Source organism: Oenanthe melanoleuca, chromosome 5, assembly GCF_029582105.1.
Source record: "Oenanthe melanoleuca isolate GR-GAL-2019-014 chromosome 5, OMel1.0, whole genome shotgun sequence".
Classification (NCBI taxonomy): Eukaryota; Metazoa; Chordata; class Aves; order Passeriformes; family Muscicapidae; genus Oenanthe; species Oenanthe melanoleuca.
This window is the reverse complement of record NC_079339.1, coordinates 44,947,354-44,973,212: the sequence shown is the minus strand read 5'-3', so window position 1 is coordinate 44,973,212 and position 25,859 is coordinate 44,947,354. Positions and strand designations below refer to the sequence as shown.

General features: G+C 40.1%; 1 protein-coding gene across 3 annotated transcripts in view; it reads left to right on the top strand.

Moving 5' to 3' along the window:
• Positions 1 to 21,203, top strand: part of CCDC88C (coiled-coil domain containing 88C) — a 94,947-nt gene extending 73,744 nt beyond the window's left edge. For 2 of the 3 annotated variants that reach the window (XM_056493513.1, XM_056493515.1), the window contains 12 exons: positions 950 to 1,227; positions 5,800 to 5,943; positions 7,205 to 7,391; positions 7,621 to 7,766; positions 8,950 to 9,039; positions 9,807 to 10,048; positions 13,962 to 14,144; positions 14,508 to 14,576; positions 15,348 to 15,416; positions 16,199 to 16,500; positions 17,475 to 17,690; positions 18,921 to 21,203. In XM_056493513.1, coding sequence (XP_056349488.1) covers positions 950 to 1,227; positions 5,800 to 5,943; positions 7,205 to 7,391; positions 7,621 to 7,766; positions 8,950 to 9,039; positions 9,807 to 10,048; positions 13,962 to 14,144; positions 14,508 to 14,576; positions 15,348 to 15,416; positions 16,199 to 16,500; positions 17,475 to 17,690; positions 18,921 to 19,934 — 2,940 coding nt within the window. In that variant the 3' untranslated portion in view covers positions 19,935 to 21,203. The remainder of the gene's footprint in view (positions 1 to 949; positions 1,228 to 5,799; positions 5,944 to 7,204; positions 7,392 to 7,620; positions 7,767 to 8,949; positions 9,040 to 9,806; positions 10,049 to 13,961; positions 14,145 to 14,507; positions 14,577 to 15,347; positions 15,417 to 16,198; positions 16,501 to 17,474; positions 17,691 to 18,920) is intronic. The other variant, XM_056493514.1, reaches the window with a different exon arrangement.
• Positions 21,204 to 25,859: the final 4,656 nt, after the last annotated feature.

Here is a 25,859-nt window from a genome sequence, read left to right as displayed (position 1 = left end):
GAAGGGAAATTGGGTCTGTAGCTAATGTTTAGTAGCTACCTTCAGCAATAAGGTGGTTATTTAGAGAAAATTAATTAAAATAAATACAGCAAAATCCAGATGGGTTTTCAAGTTTTGAAATTAAAAAAGCTTTGCACTGCTTTTTTGTGTTGATGTGAAAGAGCTCAGCAGAAATGGAAAGAAGACACAAGTCAGTTCCCCATAGGCATTGTAGCAATGAGTTCTAATCACAGTTTTCAGGCTTCCAGACAAAATGTCAAAGTTGCCAGTGGAAAGAATAATATTAAAAATTACTTGACTTTAAAAAATAAGCTTGTTTTGAGAAAGAGACCAGTTTCAAAAGACAGCATTGGATTAGCTCTATTTTTCTTGTGCAACTTTCACTTTTGAAGCTGTTCCTCTTGCATATTTAGAGATGGGGTGTTTTTGTTCTCATTAATTATTTCCCATATGTAATTGACTTACATTAGCAACATATAAAATTGGTGCACCATCTCTCTTCTGAAACTAGACTTGTTAGGAGTACTGCTTACATACACAGTGTTAGGAGTATTGTCCATGTACACAGTGGGGCAGTTAATATTTTTGAGTTACTTGTACACAAATATGGGGTAATTGACTCTGATAATGAATGTCAGAGCTGCAGTTGAGTTGTGAGTGTTCCAGGTCTTCTTAATCTTCAGGCTCAAGAGCTGGTGGTAAAACAGTATTTTTTCAGTTTGGAGGTTATTGTGATAATTTTCATACTGCTAATAGCAGAGCTCTATGTGGTGCATATTACCAGCAGTAATACCAAAACGATGCCAAATTGTACATAGATGTCTTAAGTTGACAAGGCAATGTGGGCATTCTTGCCTAACTATATGGATGTAAGCTGCTACAAAATGGTTCTTGTATGTACCAGTAGATGTGAATCAGTAATGCTTACTTTTTGCTTGCAAAACTCTAGGTAGAAAATTCAACTCTCAGCTCCCAGAGTGCTTCATTGACAGCACAGAATGCTTTGCTTCAGAATCAGCAGACAGCCAAGGAGAATGAGAATGAAAATCTACTGAAACAGAAGGAGCAGCTGAAAGCTGAATATGAGTCATTGCTTCAGGACCATGAACACCTTGCTTCACTGCATGAACGGCAGTCTGCAGAGTATGAAAGGCTAATAAATCAGCACAGCTGCCTGAAAACATTGCACAAAACCTTGGATCTGGAGCACAAAGGTCTGCGGGAGAGGTACGCTCATTGCTCAGGGGTGTAGTGTAGCCAGGATGTGCCTGTGTTACAGTTCTGGCCTTAAATGTTGTCTCCATTTGCAAACAGAAATTAAGAGTTTTTGCCCTGAAAAAGTGCCTAGTCATTCTTGTTGTCATTAGGACATTAGATGAAAATATTGACAAAGCTCTAGATTTTAGATCTAAAGGTACAGCAGAGCAGAGGTGACTCTGATATTCAGAAAACATGGGCTTGGATCTTGAGGATGCTTTTTCAGAAGTAGCTTAAATGCTTTCTACTACATTTAAGGATTTGTGCTATCACAACAAAACAGCCTTAAAAACATTCTCCATTTCTACTATGTGGAGTCTCTCTTCTAACTATAAAGTCTGCAGTCACCTATATGTGAATATTGTGTATCTTGAGAAATTTCAAACATTGAACCTCGTGGCATCTATTTCATGTCAAAGGAGACTCTCTGAAGGAAGCTATATTGACCTATGAGGTAATGATGTGTTATTAATTTTCTTGTAGTTCTCATAATCTAAAGCTTTGGCTTCAGGCCCTTCAGTTGAATTAGGAAATCAGTAGATTGTTAATTGTTTAGTCTCTAGTCACTCTCATTTTCTGACAATTGTGCTTGGATTGAAAAATATGCATAATGTACTACTACAAAAATGCTTCTCTACCTACCTCTCAAACTTAACTTATATTTTTCAGTGATTTTCCTCAACACTTGTATTTAGGTTTCATTTCTGTGCAAGATCATGAGTTGGTTCAGAGCAACTCAGTGGTGATCTTTGATGGTGGACTGAAAACTGGTGCTTTTCTTTCCCAAAGACTAAGAAGCTGGCAAATACAATGTGTGGTAGATTTTTATAAAGTACAGAAGTAAACTGTTGTGATTAAAATATCCACTGGGGCTGTGTGACAGGACAGCTGCTCGGCTGTCGACTAAATGAGCTGTAAGTGATTACACAGACACTGCTCCTGCTTACCAAGTCTTTCTCAGACTGATTAATGGTTCTCATTGATTCAGTCTGCTTGAGATTACTACACTGTTGTGTGTTAAGGCAGTTTGCTGTGTTCTTTCTTAGCTTGATGAGTACCAAACACTAAGCAGCTCTAGCCTAAGGAAAAAGTGTTTTTCAAAGAATGGGTTATCTATAGAGGTAAGTGCTTGGGTCACCACTGTAATCATTAACAGTTTGGACTCTGAGATGTGACTCCTAGTGAAGATGTTGCAGGGGAGCAGATGGTGGCCTTCTCTATATTCAAAACAGGTCGATTTTGGCAGTTTTAGGTGTGGAGTATCCTCCTCAGCAGATCAGTCTTTAAAGATACTTATCAAGGTGATTTGTCCAAGGACTCCATTTGGCTGTCAGGAAAAAAGCCACAAGCTACTTTCTTAGTGCATGTTTTTTTCTCCCTCCATCATGTGCTGCTAAAGGAGCAGAAGGAACAAAGAGTAGCATTAAAATTTTTTTCTTACAGCTCTTTTTTTTACACCTCTTCTTTTTAAGTAAGGTATTTAACTAAGATGGATTATTTCACTTTAAAATTCAGCTAGAATGCACCACCTGCTACCAAGATGTTTTCTTGTGTGGTGTTGAGGAGGTAGGTTTTGCATGTCACAACTCTAAGGTGATTTGTTTTCCTCAACTGGTGAGAGCACTGTAATCATAATTCTATTGCTTAAGGCAGGATTACACTTCCACACAAACCTATGACTGCAACTTGTCTAGAAGAATCCACAACTTTAGTTTTCTTGTGCAAGTCCAACATCATGTGCAGCCAAGGTCCCAAAGGTATGTCTATTTCACTCCACTGCATTCTAACCACAGAATATTTTCTGCACCTAAGCAAACTTCATTAAACCTCTCTTGGTTCAGTCTGCACAGCATTAGCACTGCAGTGGGGATTTAATGATGGGTTGTGTGTAACTGCAGTGAAATGACCTGTCATAGCCCAGCAAACCACAGATGTGTGGGTTTGGCTTAACAAGAAGAACAGAGTTAGTATTTTAGGGTCATTTGCCACTAATAGCAATTTTTTGACTTTGAGGTGTCTGACTGGCTGTCTCAGTGGACAGAGAGGCCTCTTGTGCATTTTTAAAATTGCTTTACATATTGCATGTTACTAAGGGAAGGTAATAACTTCAATTGATTAACAGATCCCTGAGCATTTCTTCGTGGCTTAGTCTGGAGAAATCTAATCCTGCAGAGACACTGGGAAAAGAATCCCTGCTTTGTAGGGTTACATATTGCAGGGAATTGTATTATTATGTTATCAGTGCAGCCTGGTAATTCTTTTTCTGGTTTCCTTTTGCCACACTTTTAATCATAGCTGAGCATTTTCAAAGTTGCGTCAGTCACAAATACCTACCCCCATAGTATTTCTACCCTCATAATATTTCTCAGCAGAAAGAATAAAAGCCAAAAGGAGTAAAGAGGACTACATTTGTTTAATCCTAGGAATGGATTGTGTCAGAGCCAAAATGGATTTTGTATGCATGTATAAGAAAATATTTCTGTCCAAGAACCTGATGCTTTAAAAAATGAAATAAACATGAGTGTTGAATAGTCTATAGGAAGAGTAGCCTGGTCCCTCATGGCAGAGCTTGTCAGGTTGCACAGATTGTGCTCAAATTGTAGACTCCAGGCTGAATCTCTACTACAAGAAGATTTTGCCTGAAGATTTCATTAGGGCTCCCGACATGAACAATCATTTCCATTTTTACAGACAGTCTCTTCTTTATTACCTTTCACCTAACAACTAGGGGAGCAGCTGTGGTCTACCTCAGGCTCAATGTGGTAGCCTGTGGTGCTGGGCCTGGCTTGTAACACTGGACCAGTATTCTGCTTCTCTCTGAGGAGCCCTCTTTAAAACATAGAAGGCTTGGATAAAAATGAACAGAGTAGCCCTATCATACAAAGACAGCAAAAGAATTTACAGGGCAATTTCTGCAGAGACAGCCTTGGTATTCTCTGCCAGAGGACTGACTGGAGTTTGTCTTCTCAGACTCTGCATTGGCACACAGTCTGTCTGAAATGCTTCTTGGAGCTGGATGTGAAACCTTCCTCTGCTTTCAAGTTCTTCCATTTATTGTACACATTGAATTTGAAATGTCCCAGAGCTAAATGGAGGAAGCAAACAAAGAAATAAGGTTAATTAAACTCTACTGCTGTTACTGGGAATGAATAGCATAAAGCAGCTTTTGTCTGGGAGACAGGTACTTTCCTGTGTGCCCCTTCAATGGACTGGAATTTGGGACAGGCTATAATTTGACCCTAGGATGAATGGAATGGTAGCCTGAAAGAAAAGAAGTTGGCAGGAGTCAGTGTATTTGGTGCTGTCTGCTGGTTTTGGTTTTGTTTTGAAGTTTTCATGACTGCAGAGTAACTGTGCTCTGCATTCATCTCTGCTGGCATAAGAGTCGCAGAAAGATGGTGCTTGTTCTCTTTAGCTTTTTAAGGAATGCTGCATCTTCCACCTAGATTCTGTTCTAAAATTGCTTGGAAGAATATTTCTCCATTATTGACAGATGTATCTGATAGTTTGGGGCAATACCCTTTTATTACAGTGACCAAAAAATGTACTGGTGACTTTTGACATTAACTGTACCAAGTGGCCTCTGTGGTGTGTTTGGGCACAGATTCTGACAGAAGCCACCAGAGGAATAAAACCAACTCTGGGAAAAGCTTGCTGACTTGTAAAGTGATTTCAGTCCACCTTGTTCTTCTCAGCATTCTCTGAATGCAGGTGGTGTAGGACCTCAGGGACACTGAGCCTGCCTAATCCGTGCCTGTGACAAATATCAGGGAAGCTGTTCCACACATCATTTACTTCAACACTGCAGAGATCAAAATTAAAGACACAGTTGATGGCATCAGCCTACTCTCTCCCCTCATCTTCCTGCCCTGAATGGTTTATGCACAAATTGTATAAACTAAATAATAGTGAGAGCCTGGATGTGAGCACTGGTTTTGCTCTTGGTTTTTTCACTAGTGAGCAAATAGAGCAGCTCAAGCAGATGAGTCATCCTCTGCTTGAAAGTGTTTTGCTGTCAACTCTCTGATACCTCATCATCCATCTGGAATATGCAGGAGATTAGTAGATGTGCAGGATGCTATTACCTATGCATATAACCTAATATGCACTAGGTGGTTACCTAACGAACTCTTGCTCATTGCAGTGCTTTCCTGTTGCTTTTTGGGAGTTGCTTTCTAGTCTTGTCAATTATTTGTGACTGGGATTCTGGTTTAGTGGTGCAGTTTCCATTCATTTTGCAGAATCTCATGTTTTTACTAAATGACCAGAATGTGAAATTGAGGTAAGATTCTGGCAATAGTGTTTCAGTTTCCTTAAAAAATGCTTTTCTTTTTCTTTTTATTCCCCCTAAAGTCTTCTCTGCTGATTTGTATACTGAGCTGAATTTTCACGTATAATGTTGAATTCTTCAGCTTTAGTAGAAGTTCAACAATATAAATATGGATGAAATAAAAAAAGCTGAGAAACAAGATGCTTTATTAACCCAGAGGAAGAAAAAATGCTTAAATTCAAGCTGAGGGTATGCTATTCCTACTTTTGCAGATACAACAGTTTAACGAAACACAAAGCAGAACTGGAAGAGTTGGAATTGGTTTTAAAAACTGAGAGGGAAGTTTTGCAACAAGAGAGAAGATCAAATGCAATAACCACTGGGGAAAATCAGAAGCTGAGGGAAGAACTGGAGAGGTGTGGTTCCTTTGCTAAATTGTTATGTATATATAAAAAGTCAATTACGCAAAACACGGATGTGTTGCTTTAGCTCTGAAGTACCATCATGCAATGGGTCATTTCTTTTTGCTCTATTTTGGTATTGTTAATTTGGTAATTTTAACTTGTTAAAGATTGTCAGCTTCATGAATACTGTCAACCAATACTGTTACTTGGTGCATTAGACCTGGGACTGTTGCTCATACAAAATAAGCTTTCACACGTGTTTGGTTCAGTTCACAGGCATTTTCTGCAATGAACTGTTTCCAAGCACTTGCCTTTAGGCAGAGCTACAGATGCCCAACCCCCCAGATTATACTGTTTTGGTTTTTTTTTTTCCCCTTTGAGGAGCACTGGTTTATGGTTTTTACACAATATGATTTTAGCTCTAGGAGCTACCATTGTTTATTTTCTGCAGCTCAGAGAAAACTGCCATTCCTGTTATTAAAAACAGTCGTAGAGACTCTTGATCAGTGGGTAGCTGTTAACTTGTGGCAAAGCCCTTTTTGAGAGCCACACCCAAAAACCTCCCTACAGCCTTGTCGTATTTAAAAATAATATTTTGAGCTACAATTGTACAAGTGTACTTTAGAACAGTGAAGAGCTCTCCAGAGGTTTTCTCAAGTGTGCTGTTCCTAATTCATTTTCTTAGAGACAAAGATGTTGCATAATGTTGATTGAAGGGCTGGCAGAGAGCCAGTCTTATCTGTTAGCAGATACAGAACTTAATCTGTTTGTTTAGTTATTTAATGTTATGTCTTCATGATTTGTATACATTTTTAGATTTACCTAAAAGTGTGAAAGAGACCACAGTATCTTCTTACAGCACTACAGTGTTTCACACTTCAGAACACTTAAATGCTCATATTTCATGCATCAGGATAAAAAAATAACGTGTGAGTTTTCTTTCTGTCAGATAGAGCTGCCCTTATGTCTAAATGCTTTTGAATACATTGTGCCTCAGAAATTCGTGGTATGTTTCTTACGTATTGAAGAAATAGCAGTTTTATTCTTCATGTGTTTTTCCTTCAGTTCTTTTGTAGATTGGAAATTTTTTAAAATGTTACCACTATTTCATAATAATATTCTATTAAATGCTTAGAATAAAAATGTCCATAGAAATTACTTTTTGGAACTATGTCTGTTATAGTGAGGGCTATGAACTGATGGTGTGGTATTTGAATGTGAGGTCATTTCTGTAAAGTGTCCTCCATATGCCTGCTGTCTTCTTTGTGTTTAGGGTGAATTTCTTGCACAACCAACTAAAGGCAGAGTATGAAGGGCTGCATTCACACACTAAAGAGCTGAAAACTTCCTTGAACAACTCTCAGCTGGAGTTAAATCGTTGGCAAGCTCGCTATGATGAGCTGAAAGAGCAGCACCAGTCCATGGATATCTCTCTCACCAAGTTGGATAACCACTGTGAGGTGAGTAGCTGCAGATATCCAGCTACTGCTGCTTTTGGGTTAGAGAACTGCCATTCATTGTGAGAAGCTTTTGACATGTATATAGAAGGTCAAGTTATGTAACAACACCCCCATATAGTTTGAACTGTATAGATTTGTATCTTAGGTTGCCATGCTATTTTGTTATCTTGATTATGTGCACTCCAGGGAACCAGAAGCAGAGGAGAAATTAATTTGTCTTGTTTAATAGCTCCTGTCCCGTCTAAAAGGAAATCTGGAAGAAGAAAACCATCATCTCCTGAGTCAGATTCAGATGCTGAGCCAGCAGAATCAGATGTTATTGGAGCAGAACATGGAGAGCAAGGAGCAATATCATGAAGAACAGAAACAGTACATGTAAGAAAAAAGAGATTTGAATTGTGAAACCTAAAAAAAGTAATCCAGACAAATGCAGAATACAAATCATCTGTCAGGACTAGAAGAGCAGGAAGTGAAATGATTGGTCTTCTTGATATCTGCTGGGAAAGGGGATGTTTGCTAGGAGATAAGTGTAATGGGAGAAAGCACAAAATGTTTCGACATTGCCTTAATGCAAAGGGTTGTGCACGAAACACCTGAGCAAGCACATCTCTTTTCAAATAATACAGATGAACCTAGGTGAAAATTCAGTTAGAAAAGATGGAATGTTAAACCCAGGGGTACTTCTCAAAGAAGAAGAGGTTGAGAAAGCGTTTTAAGATTTTGAAAAACAGCCAAGTTGCAATAAAAATTTATTCTTATGAGAGTCATGTTATATTTAGGTTCCTGAAGAATAGCAAATTTCATATTCCTCTTTTTTCATCTGCATTTCAAGTACACCTGCTTTGATGTTGTTTTTAAGGATAGAAACATCTACATACATTGCTGTGTCCTTCATACACAGGTTGACACATTGAAGTGAGATTTAAGTGTTTAAAGATACTGTTCATTTACAAAGAATCCTGCTTTCACTGCAGTGGATTTCTTTTATAGGTGTGAAAGAAGGAAGAAAAACGTTCTTAAGTTTTAGTTTAAGTGCATCAGGATGATGTGGGAGTTACTGAGTTGAGTTTTATACCAGTACTGGCTTATATGGTTGAAGTGTAGAAATTGTTTACTGAAATAGGCTGAATACAGTTCAGCTGTTCTCTGATCTGTTTATCCTGGTGTCTGACTGTTCTATGATGGAGGTACATTTGCCTTATTACTTGAATGAAAGTAAGATTTGCCAGCTTCTGCTGTGTAGGTTAACAAAATAATGAGTAAAAAGTATAGTTAGTCTTAATATTCACCAAACAAACTCTGCTTAAGATACTAGTTAGTAATCTTGCACCACCATCTACTGTTCTTTCACCTTTCACACTTTATTGCACAAAAATCACCCATCAGCATGGTTGGCAGGCTTTTGCATTTGCTCTCTCCAAACAGACTGTAAATCCTGAAGGTTCAGGAAAGGAGGATATTTTAGTCTCTTTTTTTTCTTGGTGGCTTTTGGTCTTCAGTTTTTTGATTATGCTTAATTTCATATAGATGAGTCAGAATATGCTTTTACCCCTCACAGTGATAAATTGAATGCCTTAAGAAGACACAAGGAAAAACTTGAAGAGAAGATAATGGATCAGTACAAGTTCTATGATCCTGCTCCAAAAAAGTAAGTTCCACATGGATTCAGTTCTGATGTACAGATCAGTGAGGGCGAGAATATAACTGGGGATAACAGCAACTTCATCTGAAGTAAAGGTGGTGTCAACTCCACTTGTTTCTTCCCTCTCACTCTGCAAGATATTCCCTGAAGCAGCAGGTTGTGTTAATGTAGAGCGTAGGGCCTCATGTGGAGCCCTCTGTATTAATACAAGAATCTGAAACTCCAAAAATAAATTGGGAAAGAACCACTTTGTTCCCAGTATGGTGACTAAGCACCACTAGGAGCTTTCAGAGTTGCTCTTTCAAAGCAAGGGATAACCATTCTGTTAGACAGAAGGGACTTAAAAATTATTTAAGAACAACAACAAAAAGCCAAGTTAGTTCCACCATACATAGTTCTGATAATCTTAGCAAAGAGGCTTCAAGCAGTTTCCTTTCTTTCCTCCTCAGTCTGTTCCTGTTGGGAAAGTTTTTCACATTGTAAGAATGTCTTATGTGGTCCATATGTGTAGTTTAGATTTCTAGCAGAGGGAACAGTTGTCTTTCTCATATTTCTCATGCTGAAGAAATACTTTTGTAAAAATAATTTTCTCTTTAGTAGAGAAATGGATCTCAAGTGCTGTGAAATTCACGGTGCATTTTTTACACCAGTTCATAACAGTAAACAAATCAAAATGTAGGATGGCTTGATGGCTTTAGCACAGCTGTAAACTTCTTTGGGGAGTGTTTTTTGTAGTATTTTCTGAATTCCATTCACAAAACCTGCTTTATCAGGAAAAACCCCTGGATTGGAGCCAGAGCCTTAGTGAAATTAATCAAGCCAAAGAAGGAGACTCCAAGGGAGCGGTTGAAACCAGCAGCAGAAAGCTCCACATGGTGTTCTGAATCCCCAGAGATGATAAACTCTCCATCTGCCTCCCAAAAATTGAAACATCTGCACGAGGCTCAGGATAATACCTCTCAAGGGTCAAACCCTGGGGAAGAGAGGGAGAACCCTGGGGGTTCTTCAAACAAAGGTAAGGAACGCCCAGCATAAATGCATGAGCTGAAAATATTTTTTAAAACATTTAATGTATAGGATATGTTAATGCCCAATCACATTATATTTTATGTCCTTTGTTTGTTTGTTTTGGGGGGGGGTTTGGTGGTGGTTTTTTTGTTTGTTTGTTGGATTGGTGTTGGGTTTGGGGTGTTTTAGTACAATAAAAGTTTAGTATGCACAAAACCCTAAACTAGATACTTGAGTAAACTCTAGAAGATAATGGGTTTGGTTTTGTTTTAGTTTCCTTTCTTCCTTTTATCTGCTACTTCTCCCTTCAGCTTCTGTTTGCTCAGATGTATTGCATGTTACTGAATAAGCTGATTCTAATACTTCATTTACTGGGGTTTTGCAGCAAAGCAGTTTAAAACTGGATCATGGAATAGTTTGTGGCTCAGGCTCTTTGAAGGGTATGAGCTGCTGACAGCCACTGCCAGCAGGTGGTGCATGTGCAGAACAAATAACCCATTTATTGTAAATAACCGATTTATCATAATCTGATGATTCTGGAGGACAATACCATGTTTTGATTTAGAATTAAACTAGGAATTTTTTTCATGTAAAATGATGAAAATATTATTTTTTTAACACTAAGGCATATATAAGGAAGATGGAATGATTTTCTGTTAAGTTAGTTTATACAGTAGGTGTTCCTAATTATGGGAAATTTAAAGGAAAGTACCTCAAAATAAATACTCTTCATCCTTATTAAAGGTAATATATTATGTTCCAAGCTCTGTTTATTTTATTGAAATTGTTTCTGTCAGCATCCGTATGTAGATTGTAGGAGTACTTTTCAAGAAGCAATTTTGAAATTGATACTTGAATAATAATTTCCATCTTCCAGCTGTGGGGGGTGGGAAACAGAAGGGGAGCAGCTAAGAAAAGAACTCGTTTTATAAACTACTGCAAGTACCTGTCTGTCAGAAAGTTTTGTTTTGATTAGGTAAATTCCTTTATCTATTCTAATTTTTTGAGGTCATTTATTCACTTTAAGTAAAAACAGATGTTGTATGGAATAAGATCATCCATATGATTCTAGGTGTTTAACATGCATCCTAAGTTCAGCGTGGGAAGTTTGGCATGGGTTGCCACAGAACAAGGTCCTTGTAGAGTGCCAGAGACAACAGAAATTCTCTAGGGCTTCATTCATTTTGATGTCATGTGAAACACACTTATGTGGAGACGAGGCTCACCAGTACTAAAGCCTAGAAGACATCTAGGAAATTTGAGTGTGTTATCGCTCGGTAACATGTACAGCAATTTAATTTTATGTTATATAGCAAAATCATTTTGAATGATCTAACAGTAATTTCTTAGTGGACTTGCTTAAATACTGTGTATATGTTAATCTCTGCTTTAATCTGAGTCAGATTAGCTATGTTTAGCTGTGCATTCATCAGTCCTCTATTATGGGTGTTGGTCATTGTTTAGCCTTTTCTGTTTTTACTGGTTGTGTAGTCTTTAATCTGTGTTAAGACATTTTAAGGTTTATTTATAAGGCTTTTTTTTTTTACTTTTTTTTTTCTTCTTCTTCTTTTTGGGATACCTGGGTGATAACAATTTAGCTGCACAGCGCAAAAAGATTGCCTTTTTGAGAAGCAAAAGCAAGGATAAAGAAAAGTCTCCTAAGTCTCCATCGAATCATCAGTCTTTCTCTAATCGGCTCCGGTTCTGGTCTTCTTCCGACATCCCACCCTCTCCTAATGACATTCTTTCTTTCCCGGAACTGGGAGTTTTCTAACACCTTCTCTGTAGCATTTATCTTCATTTATTTCTGACAAATATTAAAATAAATAAATAAATAAATAAATAAAAATCCCACATGCCATTAAAGCACATGCACATTGATAGAAACACTCAGCACATCTATACAATACTCTAAATACAAGCAAAGATTAGTGAACATGGACTTAAGTTTTCCTGTAGAAGATGAATCACTATTGCACACTGTGGATCATTTCTTCAATGCAGCACACTTTAGGGGACCTCATGGCATACAGTTTGCGTATGTATATTGGCTGTGGTGCATGTTGTAAGTAAGTGAAGTTGCTATTTGCTTCAATATTTTCTTGCAATCATGTACTTGCATTGTGTCCAGTTAAAGTGCTGAACTGATTTGCTGTTGCTATGCTTTCTACAGTGTGGTAGTCCTACTAAAATACAAATACAGTCTCAAACTCCAGGTATTTTTCCAATAGTCTGTGCTACTAAATGATTTTAAAAGGCAGGTTTTTTAACAACTTTTTCTGTTTTAAAACAGTCTAACTCTGAATATAGAATAGAAGCTGCTGGAAAAATGACCTCAGCCAGGTGTCAAACCTGATATTTAGCAAGATTTTGTACTTCCAATTAAGAAAATTCATCTTGAATTGGGAAGCTGAAACAACTTCTTCTGCTTCAGTTTCAACAGATTTTTTGGGAGAAGAATGTAGATTTGTTCTCTTAAGACTAGGAATAACCTTCATTAATCCATTGTCCAGAATTCTTGTTGCCTATTAGTCATGACCTGAAATGAATGTGCCAGTCCAGTCCCCACCCTGTTAGAGAATTGTATGCAGTGTGGGCAGTGTGCTGCTGGGGGCTCGGCAGAGAGGCCAGAAAATCCTGTTTCCGTTCTTGCTCTAAGTACTGTCCCCAGTGACACAACCAGAGATTCACTAAAGGCTGAGCAGCCTTTTTTTTTCTTGCCCATCCAGGGATTTGTGGAGAAGGTTAGTCTCCAGGGCAAATAATAGTTTTGGCATCCATGGAAGGTGTTAAGTGTATCTGCAAAGTCAATTAGAAATACAGATTTACATGTGAAGCTTTAGCCAGTAGTTGCCCCTGCAGGCAATGGTGTAAGTCTCCGTTCTGAGAGTAAGTGCTGGCCCAGTCTGTGGAGCCCCTGCAGACCTAGGGAGAAAACATTGTTCTTGAATGAAGTCAGCTTCCAGGGGCCACTTAAGATGACAGCACATTGGTCCATTTCTGTAATACAGCTTCACAGCTGGTCTGTGCTTTGAACTGCCTGTCCATTGTCTCTGCAAGTTGCTTATTTCGACTGCTGCACTCTGCTGCATTTTCAACATTTAGTTTCTGTTTCTTAATCAAGTATTCTATAGAAATATATAGAATCTAGAATCTTGCATCTCTGTGTTTCCTGCAGTAAATTCTTTAAATTTAGTTCTGTGTGTGCCTTAAAGCATTGCATTGACATTACAAGAAATTAATTAACCTGCTTCATCAGTATAAAAGAATTTTTCAGATTCTTAATCTAAACAATATTCTAGCAGACAGTTTTTGTTGTTCTGCTAAGATCCCAGGAACTCCACTTAAAAATCATTGCACCAAGACATCATAAGAGCACAATTTCAACCTTGTAAAGACTGAGCTCTTACCCAAAACAAAGAAGTAAACCTGAAAGCAGTTAGCTTAGTGCACGGATCATGATAGATAATTTTCAAATCAGCATTATTTTTCTTTTAGTAAGAGCATGACTACTGTCACTCTTTCCCTGTTCTATCTTATCACTGAAGTAAGTTCTTATAAAATGCACCTACAAGGAATAATGTTATGGGAATTTCACACCTCAGTTATCTTTTCTGGATTCATGTCTTTGCTCCTTTTCTTCCTCCTTTCACAGTAATTGTTGCATGTATAATATCAATCCTCCCACCAGCACTAAGCAGCCCTTGTCACTCCTACACTTTACAGAGAGCACACATGATTGACAAGCTGGTGGCAGAAATTTCCTATCCACTACTGCACTGTTTATGGAGAAGCTTGCCAAACTAGCGCCTCTGTTGTGCAGTTTCTTTGTGCCTGTTTGTCATGTTTGTATGTATGTATACAAATCCCCTAATGCTATTTTTCATTGAGTCTTATTCATTTACCTCTCTCTCCACCAGTGCTAATGGACCTAAAGCAAAAAAGGAATTCCCATCACGGAGGCAGCAATGATAATGGTGGAATCTCAGCAGACTCTGCAACAAAACCCAGCTGTGTGGAAATGGGTGCCAGGACTTACTCAACCTCAGCTATTCATGTGCACACTTCCACTCCCATCTCCCGGCTCCAGAGCAGGCCAAAAGGTGTGTGGTGCATTTGATACACCAGCTGGTAGTGCCAAGCAGGCTGCTCCATAGTTCCTGCAAGGCTGCTAGTGGCATTCAAATACAAAACCAGAGCACTAATATTTTCACTCCTACTTTACCTGCCAAATGGTTTAATTGATGAGATGCAGGGTTTACTCACTCTTGTAATGTCATCAACTTGACAGAGCACATTTGAGTGTCAGCTCTTCAGTGGTTCCCTGCCCAATGTTTAGAAGATGGGTCTGTAAAACCCTCTTAATCACCTCAGTCCTCTGCACTGCTAGAATACATTGGAGGCTGACCTGAAGGGTTAACCTTTCTGTATTCAACTGGCCTTTTAAGTTTTATGTTCTTTTCCAGGCTATAATTCAGAAGATAATCTATGTGAACAGTCCCCAGAGGTCGAGCTTGCAAACACTGGGCGGCACGGTAAGTTTGTAGCATGTGTGAGTGCTCTAAACATCTGCATTAAAATTTGTTTCATTGCATCCACATGAACTGTCCTGGTGTGTTTTAGTTACATTGATATTACAGAAGGAGATGTAGTAATGCAGCACTGTTTTGGGAATGGGATTCTAACTGTTTCTGGTTTTCTGTTGAAGCTTTTAATGGGTGTTTTGCCAAAATGAATTTTCAAAACTCGTGATATTGAGGCAAATTGCCTTCCCCCACCAACAGACCTTTTAATGCATGTCCTGCAGATTTATTGCTGATTTTTCTGGAGAATGTTTATTTCCTTCCTTAAAGAAGTGAATCAGTAGTAAGAGAAATTTGGTGTAGGGCTTGTGGTTGCACAGTGGGAATGCTGTTGAAGCAGCAGCACTGCCTGCTTAGAGATTGCAGAAGACTTAATTTGCAAGCTGGCTACCAGCTCCTTCCAACGAAAACTGCAAAAGAGACAGCAACTTATTGCTGAGCTTTTTCAGTATCTGCATTGCTTTACAGTTAGTGTAAAAACCTGGAACATATTTAGTTATGCAAAAAATGAGATAAACAAGATGGATCCTAAACAACTTTAAAAATGAAGATGTTTTCTACTCTGTCCAGATTTTGGCATCCTGTGCGTATTATGCTGTTCATGTTTTCAAAGTGACTTGGTTGCACAGGTCCTATTTTCAGAAGGGAGACTGTAGCCAAGTCTTTTAGAGAATCAGAGGAACTTAAGATCTGTTTGTTTAATGCTTGATTTGTGTTTTTCAGTGTCCAGGCCAAACAGCTTAGAGAGCAGTAGGAATGCTTCCAGCAGTAGTTCACCTCTCAATTTGAAAGGTAAAGCTTTTACAGCTGAGTTGTGACAAACAGGAAGTGAAATTCCATGAAACTGTGTATAAAATGCCATTTTCCTTCCAGTTAATTTTGAAGACTTGTTTTGAAAGAGTAGTGATTATGCAATCTGGACATGGCTGTCTTGGGAATCAAAACTGCTGGCAAGAGGTGCTTTGTCAGATTGATTCTGGCACGGGGTGGCTTTTAAGGCAGACAGTCGACTTTTGCTTCAGTCTGACTGGCATCGTATTGTGGGAAATATCAGGCCACTCTAAGACTCTCTACAAGAGATCTCTGTGGTTGTTACTCCACACACAGCTTGTGTATGGAATCAGTGTGCTCTGGAGATTAGCTTTTGCAAGTTCTGCATCCTTGAAGGGTGCCAAGAGACCTGACAGTGTGGAAAAATCCGCTTTCTGCTTTTCCACTGTCAGGTTCTAGCTCTCAGACCACGGAGCCAAGACTGGGAGATCTTTCAATGACACACAGGTTGTAAAGAGGCAGCCTAGTATTATCTTACTAATATAAGGCTTATTACCCCCCCAGTGGTATTTTTATTCTTTGGTGAAGTAATTGTGCTTGATTAAGGTTCTGTAAGGTATTTAGTAGTCCTGGTTTTTCAAAGCTCTGATTGCTTTGAGTTCTGTAGGAGAAAAGGAAGGTAAGAAGTCATTGCCACCCAGTCTGTGTGGAAATGGCCCTGGATTATAAAGTTCCTACCTGAGTGTGAAATCCACTGAAATTGTCAGAGCAGTGTCATTAATGGTATTTATGCTTCTCCTCAGGTTCCTTAGACCATATCCATGGTAGAACTGAGAGCCTCAACAGTGAAGATATGGTGCCAAGCAGAGAGGCACCAGTCTTGCTCCGAGACACATATTCCCTTCACTCTTCTGCTGCTTTCTTAAGCCCTGGCAGCAGGCATGAGCTCTCCTCCCACAGGAATGGTTTGATGTCCTGTGATATACCTCAGAAGAGCAATCCATCTCAGTCTCACTCAGGCAGGCAGCGGTCTGCCTCGCCTGGCAGTGAGATGGTAACTTTGGAAGAGTTCTTGGAAGAGAGCAACAGGCTGTCTTCACAAAGTGTAAGTAAATAGAACTAGATAGCCCATTTCAGATGTCAAAAAAACTGTTCAAAGATGATTTAGGAGGATGAGGGCATAGGAAGCAGAGAGATGAGATGATCCTTGTTCATATACACAAGTAGTATCAAATCTTGCAAAACAAATGAGATAAGTTTCATTAACTAAGGTAAAATTAGCTTTCATATTGCACTCTGCTAATTGATTTTGGTTAATCAGCTATGGCATGTCAGATAATTCACTGCAAGTATTATGTATTGGACTGCTGGGGTTTTTTGCTAGCAAATATTGTGGTCAAGGTTTTGTATCATCAGTTCTCAGCTCCAGATATTTTTATTTATAAACTGGTATGTTTTCTGTGTAATTTTCAGCTGCTAAATCTATAATTAGGAATGAGACTTAGAATAGTTTTCATTTGAAGTGCAAAATATGCAGCTGTTAAAACCATCTCATAATCTGAAAATATCAGTGCATTTGAGAGAGACTTTTTTTTTTTTTGCAGAAGGAAGGTTTTGATACTTGCACCACATTTGTGTGTTGACTGATACTGCCTTGTTAGTTCAATGACTGCAACAATATGTCGCTCATTTAAGTGCTTTTTTCAGGAACTAAATGTTTGTTTTCAAGATGGCATTTGTCTTTCACTGCTCAGACATGCTGTACAATAGTGAGGCAGTGCACTATTGAAAAGGTTAATGTCTTAAAAACAGTTAATTGATAGTGTAAGTTAACAGAGACTACTGTTTTATTAATGCTGTGGTAAAAGTACTGAAATCAGCAGAGCTGTACCTTTTCATGCCATCAGTAAATTCTGGTCCTTGAATTTTCACAGTAATATTTAAATATACTTCATACTCCCTCATTATCCTAAGTACAATTCTTAACTTTTAGAGATGCTTAAAATTACTACATTTTTGTGTCTGTAACTACCTGACCATGTCCATTTTCATTCTTTCTGTCATCCTATTCCTTTTCAGCATCGGCGCAGTTTAAATGAGAGTGAAATGATTTCATTGCACCAGTTTCTGTTAGAAGCAGATTCACTGTATCCCTCTTGCTACTTCCCATGTCCTTGCATTCATCAGGAACATTCGCAGTCACTCGAATCGGTCCTCAGTGTTTCATATCCCGACAGCGTGAGGCACAGAACAGGCAGGGGAAATAGGAGATCTGCTTCATTCTATATCCCCGGGGTATCCATTGTTCTTACTATGAAGGCCACAGCTCCTGACTTACCACAGCTTTTGCTAGCATATTAATACCTGTAGAAGCATACTGTAACTCCTAGTTGTTACTTTAAAGGCTGGCAGATCACTTGCATTAATTGCTCATAAAGTATTTGCAGCGTTTGTTTGTACATATGCATTTTTTTCACAGGACTCGTCATTCTGTAATGTTAATGTGCATAACAGCTGTTTAAATAAAGTTAAAAATAACCTTAACACTTTAACACTTAGTTGAGCTGAGAAATTTTCACACTGCACTATTACCATTGATGGTGTTTGCTTATGGAAAGCAAGTTTTTTGACTAGAAGAAATATTTGGAGCACTAGTGAAATAAGTATATTAAGCTTTAAACATGTTCCCTAGAGAAGAGTAAAGAAGTAAATTCCATGAGCTTGTTCAGCATGTTGTTTGTAATGACAGCATGTGCCTTAACTATTCTGAGCATGCCTTTAACTAATAGTACAATGGCAGCTGATCAATCGCCATTTTTGGATTGCATGGACCATCCCCATGAAACATTTGTTGTATATTTTCTTTTACTACCAGGTTAATTGTCTGACTTGAAATTTGGAAGTTCGTTGTAAGAAAACAATTTTCGGGATTATTATTTTGTACATTTCATCTTTTGTACATGCAGATTTTAACATACATAGTATATTGAGTGGGAGAGGTGAAGGGAATCAATGGAGAAGAATTAAACTTTTTTTAATGCTTTTTTTGTAATGCTACACATCTCCCCAAGGTATTGACTTCTGTTACATTCCTGAAGTTAAAGTAAAGTAAAAGAGAGTTATGCAGATGAACTGTATTCTGGAATATGACAGACATTATTGATATCTGCTGATACCAATGGCTGATGTCATCAATATGATATTGATGTTAAAGTGACAGTGGCTGATGTGAAAGGAAGTAAAAGAGCTGCTGTCCAGGTTGCAACCAAAATTATTTTTAAATTGTGACAATTAACCTGGTGTAAACAAGGCTGTCACAATCTAATTACAATGACCATTATTCCTTGAGTTGGATTTATACACATTTTAAACATTCATCTCTTCTGTTTCCACTGTGTAAAATCTGTGATTGTGTTTGGCTTAAATTTAAGTGGGAAGGAAGATTTTGTGAATACCAAGTATCGATACATGATTCTTTAAACAAAATGTGTTGTCATTAATGTGACGTGTATTTTCTCACACCAGGGCCCGTCCACTAACAGAGATGACTTGCTCAGCGATTATTTTAGGAAAGCAAATGAGCCTTCAGGTACTGGAAACTTGCTGGTTCAGCCATCCAGAAAGGAGGCTGGTAAGATGCCCACTAGTCTTGTTGCTCCAACTGTGAAGATGGCCGTGGCTGGTGAAGAAGGAAGAACAGCTAAGCCTGACAATTACATGAAGCCAAACCTCAGACAAGTTGAACCTGATGCTCTGGCAAACCCCCAAGGGTCTCTTAAGCTTCCTCACACACCACAGCACCAATCTGCCAGCGGGGTGCGGCAGATGGCACAGCCTCAGCAGCCTGGAACCGTGAGCAGGAGGAGTGCCTCACTGAACAGGGCATTTAGCTTGGCCTCTGCAGACCTCCTCAGGGCTGCTGGCCCAGAGGCCTGCAGGCAGGAGAGCCCTCAGAAGTCAGGAGCAGAGCTGCATGGGGGCAGGGACACTGTCTGTCAGAGCACCAGGGCTTCTGTGCCAACGAACTCCCAGGCACCCTTAAGAGAGAGGCCGCAGTCTGCAAAAGCCGCAGGTTCTGTGCAAGGTGTCGATTCCCGCTGTCGGCAGCTCGATGTGAGGCGCCTTTCCCTGGTCCCACCAAAAGATGAGAGGCCACTCTCCTTCCATCAGTTCTCTGCCTCACCCACTACATCCACCAGCAGTCTGAATGTCCAGCAGCAAGAGCGTGTGAACCCTGGGCAACACTACTCATCTGCATCCCATACTCTCTCAAAAGTCAAGCCCAAGTCAGCGCCTCGTACTGAGGACGTGGCCACAGTGGCCCCTGCCAGAGCTGTTTGCAGCAGCACTGAAGGAATTACTTCCCCAGGGCAGGGCCAGGGTGATGCCCTACTTACCAAGTGCCAGGGTAAGCTGTTAGAAAGCAGCTCTGGGGCTGTAGAGGAGCCGGTGAGAGGAGGCAGCTCCAACAGCACTCCTGGGTCTCCTGACCCCCAGGGGGATCAGCAGACAGTTTGGTATGAGTATGGCTGTGTGTAACCCACAGGTGGAGCTGTAATATGTGTTTGGTGTGGCTGATGTCCAGGTACCATTTATCTAGACACTGTCAGGTCTTAAAAGGCATCACCTGCAGGCTACTCTGAGTATTCTCTGGGTACTGTTTCCTAATTGGATGTGTGATTAAGAGAATCAAGGAGCAAAACCCCAGTCCTCCTTCTGACACTGTTGTGCCTAAAACAAAGTGGAAGCATGACCTAATCTCACAGCAAACTTGGCACTTGATTCTCAGAGGTTCTGAGCATTCCCCAGTCCAGCAGAAGCTCTTAGCAGGGTTCTCCGTCATTGCTGCACTGTGCACCCTTTCTGCATGCATTAAAGAAAAGCTTCACAGGGCCTGTGTGTACTTAACTCAGCCCCACCATTGGTAAATAACCATACTGAAAAGGTCAAATAAAAGCCAAACTTCTTCCCCAAAGACAGAATCAAATGCTTGACTTAAGTAGCATAGAGATGAAGAGCAAAAGTAGTTGGCTTTAGCCATGGATCTGGTAAAATCTATTTTTCTAACCACAGACACATCTTCTAGAAGGTATTGTATAGACTTCAAGGGTCACATCTCAACCTTTCCCACTTGGACTGTGTAAACACAGAAGCCAGCATAATTACCCCACTGCCTTTACTATAGCTGCAGCTCAGTGAATCCTTGACTCTGCAGAGTGGTGCTGCCTTTTGAAACTTGTTTTATCTTTTATACAAACACTGGAACTAATGCAGCCTTTCAGCAGAGATGCCATTTCAATTGCAAAGGTGACATCTCGTGTACAAAAGTGTCTTGTAAGTATGTATATAAGAAGCTCAAGTACTGTATAAGAATGCTGTGTAAATTATATTATTACATTCTTGTGTGCGTGACAGCCCACATCCTGTGTGGGCTTTTGTCTCTTAGAAATCCTTGTTTGTCTCCAAGAACTTTTCTCAGTCTAGAAGGCAAAATAATTTTGTACACATGTGAAAGAAATACACTTTTAAAAATCTATTTATGTGCAAAGAGGTTCCTTGTATGTTTCTTCAGAGTGTCATCAGCGGCTTATGTATATATGATCAAATGTGTATCTTTAATTCCATGTTTGTAAAGCTGTTCTTCTTGCAATAGACTAAATCCTTAAAAAAATACTTCTTTTGCTCGTTCTGATTTAATTAAGTAAAAGATGAAGCTGATGAATTTGATGATTTTTTGTTACCTAATATGTAGCAATCCCTTTCTGAAAACTACAAATTTGTTTATAATAAAGATTAAAATAAAATAGATTAATGTTGTACTTTTTGTCCTTGGGAAAACAAAAAAACCTCAAACATGTGATTCACAGTTCTGGAGATCTGTCTGCAGCAGCTTTTCATAAGCCTTAGTATTGATTTGCATGTCTATCTGATGAAGTTGAATTTGTTTTTAGAACATAGAAGGTGTACCAGAAATCTTTTTTTCAATTGTAATCTTCTTACTGGAGACTGCAGGAGGGTTGAACATGCAAAACAAGTGATTTACAGTTCACTCTATAATTGGACCGTGAGATTTTTGTGCTTCTCTGACCACCTCAGACAAGGGCAAACATGCTGTCAATTTTGACCCAGCTTGCATCTTGTATGGTGTGTTTTGTACTTAACTCTCAGGATGCCTTATGAAAGAAATTTTTCATCTTTCAACATCGAGAGAATGGCAAAAATAATTTTTCTGCCTTCTCTACTATTTTAATCACAAACTAGAGTTTTGCAACAAATTTTAAATTATGTCTGCTAGATGGCAATTTTAGAACACAATGAATGTTCTTAGTAAACGGAAATTCTTCTTTCAGAAATTTTATCTCAAAATGGATTGTTGGCGAGACCACTAAAGATCCAAGACTGGTGTTTCTCCCTTGTTTGAAGGACATGTGCAGGCTGGGCTGCTGAGGAAGGATCTGTGACTTGAGTTACTGTAGGTCTGCTTTTGCTATAAATACCTGCCCAGTGGCACACGTTCATTGTCAGTTTCTGAGTTATTTACAATCATTTCCTTCTCAGTTCTAGTGAGTTTGAGTACTAAATACATTTGTAGTACCGTTCAGTTGTGGGATAATTCTAAATACGGAGGTTATACCGTGGAACAGCTGTTGAAGCTCACTGTGCTGTTGGTGCCCCTCTGGCCTTTCCGGGAGCGTTAAGGGAAGTTTCGATGTAGGTGCCTGCCCTGCCGTGGCAGTGCGGTGACTTTGCGGTCTGCTCGGTTGATGCATCGCTGCCAGCCCTTCCTCCGGGCCGCCCTCACGGCCGGAGCGGGCTGGCGGGAGGGGCCTGCCCGCAGCCCCGGGGCTGCGCCTTCCTGAGGCGCCCGGGAGGAAGCAACTGTGTTAGAGAGACAGAGATGGGCGAATCCTCCCAGAGCTGTGCGGGTGGAGGTGCCGTGAGGCGGTGGGAGCTGTGGGGAGATGTGTTCTGTGAGGTGAAGGATGGCGCAGGGCTCCCGATCCTTGGTGCCTTCCAAGAAGTGAAGATGGAGTAGCAGCTGTTTCAATTCGCGGTTGTGCGGCCGGGCCCGGCTGCGGGAGCGGCACAGCGAGCGGGCTGAGGCCGCGGCTGCCCCGCTGCCCCTTGGACACGGAAAAGGGATCTGCAGAGCCGCAGGCTTGGCACCCCGGCCTTTCCCGGCTCTGCAGGCCTGTAGGATGCTGATACTTCCTGACAGGAGGGAAGGGTGTGCTCTCTGAAGGTTGCTAATTATGTGCTAAGTGGCGCTGCAAATGGATTCAGCGCCTGAAGCCGTCCGGTGGCTCATTAATTCTCGAGATGCAGTTCTCTATTAAAGGACGGGTTTTGGGAAGGGATCCATCCTGAGGAGGCAGCTGAGTTCCAGTAGTTTTCCAAGAAAGCCGAAGGGCTCTGCCTCTGGCAGGACCCCTCCGTGCAGTGTGCTCAGACTAAAGCCGGTGCAGCTGTTTGACTCAAGAAAACAAAAGCTGGTGTGTGTTTGAAGTAAAATAAATGACTGCCGTGGGAATAGGTGCCGGGGTTGCGTGCTCTGCAGTGACAGAGTATGTCCTTTGCAAGAGAGCTGAGGTCCTTTACACACACAGCGTGGCACGGAAACTTTCCCATTAGATATTCCGCTGTTCTCAAACTTGGGACTTGATCGTGAAGTGAGCAGACCGTTTCTGATTTCAGTTAATTGAGTTCAGAACTTAAAACCACCAGAAGAAGAATGTGAAAAAATAGAACTTACTTCTTGCTTTCTATAATGAGGGAAGTTCTAAGTGTTAAGGACGTTGTAAAAATAACTAGTGCTTAGCTTAGGAAAACTGCATCAGCATGTGGTTGGAAATTATTTCTGACTGTCCAGACATTTGGGGACATACTAGCTCAGCCACTGGTAAATTTTTAAGACAGAATATGGAAGACATTTCCCCAGAAATTGTTAGTTCATGTGAAAGGATTACAGCCTGGATGTTAAATTGATGTAATTAATTGATGTAAAAACATGTATCCCAAAGACAGAAATGTTACTTGGTGAAGTGTGACAGAAAGCTGAGGTTAGTTCAGATTTAAAGGATTGTGAAGAATCCCACTAAAGAATAACATGGATGAGTAAGGGCCCCAGTGGAAGAGTACTTGTGCTTCTCTCAGCTGGAACATGGAAGAGACAGTTTATATGTTGATTGTCATGGGGGGTTAGGATGTTATGGTAGGGAAGCAAAACTGGTTTTCTCCTGAGAACAGGACGACAAAAATGTGGTTATTCCATAGAAACTAGGAATGTAAAATATGTCCAAAACATAACGCAGAATGCCATGGAAACTGTCAGCTCATCATTCCCAGATGTTCTAATCAGTTCTAGCTGAAATACTTGAACATTTTAATCCAAAGATTATCATAATTGAGGATTATGTAATTCTGATGGTGAGACCATGCCAAACTGTGTGATGTGTATGTTGCATACCAGAAAAAGAGCAGCAGATCTGAGCATTGATACCAGGCTGTGAAAGCTGTATTGCAGGAGGGAAAGCAAAAGCAGCCCAGCTCCCTCTGCAGTGAGTGACACCGTGCAGTGAGTGGTGTGATCTGAAACTCTGCTAAAGGAGAGAGTGCTTAGGAAAGGGAAAATGAAGCTGTTGGTGAAACTCATTGCACCAGCCTCTTATGAAAGGAAATAGATTAATAGAGTATCATAGTGTTATAATGGTTTTGGTTTATGTTATAAGAGGGTTCATGGGAGAGCTAAATAGCATCTGCTTTAGGAAAACACCGTCAGATAAAATTATAAGAGTCTCCTGCTTCATCTCCAACATTATGTGCTGTCTGCCTTTGGATTCCACATTTGGAACAGTGAGCACCTTCTCCATGTAAAAAAACCTGAAATTTACAAGTCAAAGGTCACCTCACTTTTTGCAGTTGCTGAGTGGTCTGGAAGTACAAGATGCACTAATGGCAAGAAAAGCACAGTTTGTGTTTGGGAACACACTGCTAAGGAAGAACACGAGAGTTTGAGAAGGATATTCCAGATGGGGAAGCACAACTTGCCAGTGGACTGCTGAGGCATCTCTAGAGACTTGCATTGGAGGGAGAGAGAGTTTTCTGCAAGAAGAGGAAAAGTATGTCTAAAGAACTGAGGTGAGTGTTTCATAGGGCTACTACTGTATGATTGTTTTAACATTTGGCAGGGCATTGTGGAGGTTATGTGATTTGGTAATCTATGTTTCCTTGCTATTTCAAGTATCTCTGACCGAAATTATCCCATTCTTGTTAAACCCATGAAAAATTTCTCCCTTGCATCTTTGCAAGAGAATTCTTTTTCTCTAGTTATGCAAAACTTGGCCTTGCATTTGTGTACACTGTGAGCCCACAAAATACCTAATCCACAGATAAGAGCTGCTGGGGATATTCAGCTGCAGTATCCCAGCCTTCTACAGGATGGAAAACTCCCAATCAGTTTGAGTGCCCCTCTAGGTCCATTATGGCTGTTTGTAAGTGAAAGTAGAAGAAATTGTGCAAATCTGGGAAATTTATGTGAAGGAAAAATTTTGGGAACTTTTTTTACACCTGCAAACCTCTGAACAAGGACTGCTTGCTCACTGGAGCATAAAAGCCTGTCAGAGTTCAAGGAGCATCTGGATGATACTCTTAGTCATGTGTCTGAGTGTCAGATAGTCCTGCAAGGAGCAGGGAGTTTGACTCAGTAATCCTCATGAGTCTCTTCCAATTCAGTATAATCTGTGACTCTGTGAAAAGGCAGATGGAGAAAACAGGTAGGCACAAACTATATGGGATAGATCTTGTATCAATTTAGTTGGAATTTAACTAAAATTAAGCTAAAGTTGGTAACCTTCAGTTAGTTCAGTCTCTTGTGCTTGCTCACAGGTTTCTGATCCTTCAGTAAATGATTCAAGGGGTAGAATGTTTTGGAAGATGTATTAACAGCACAGTGCAAGCAGGACTGTACTGTTTATGCACTCTGTTTCCATCATACCTCCCAGCTTTCTGATACAGTTGTTCCTTCTCCATGCAGAGTAGTTTTAGATCATTTAGAGCACAAAAGATTTAAAGCAGCCTCCAGTGAGGGAACCATTGTGTGCACTCCAGAATGCAGCTTTGGTACCCTCACTGGCAAGAGGATCTCTCTGCTATTGCTATTTTTCTTGTACTTCCACACAGAGGCATCTTGCTCCTTGATAGGTGAGGCTTAAAGGAGGTGGGGTTGTTTATGTTTGATGGAGAGCTTTGATGTGCTCTTAAAACAAATTCTTCCAACAACAACCACATGGTGTGTTGATAGAAAATTCTTTGCATTAAATGTTTGCTAGATCCTGTCCTCCAGCACAGATAATGCAACCAGCTACTGCAGTCTGGTCAAGCCCATTTCACCTCCAGCAACTTTCCTTCCTTAGTGACTTCTCCATGCCAGCACTAGACATCTTTCTGTTCTTCAGCCCAAGCATT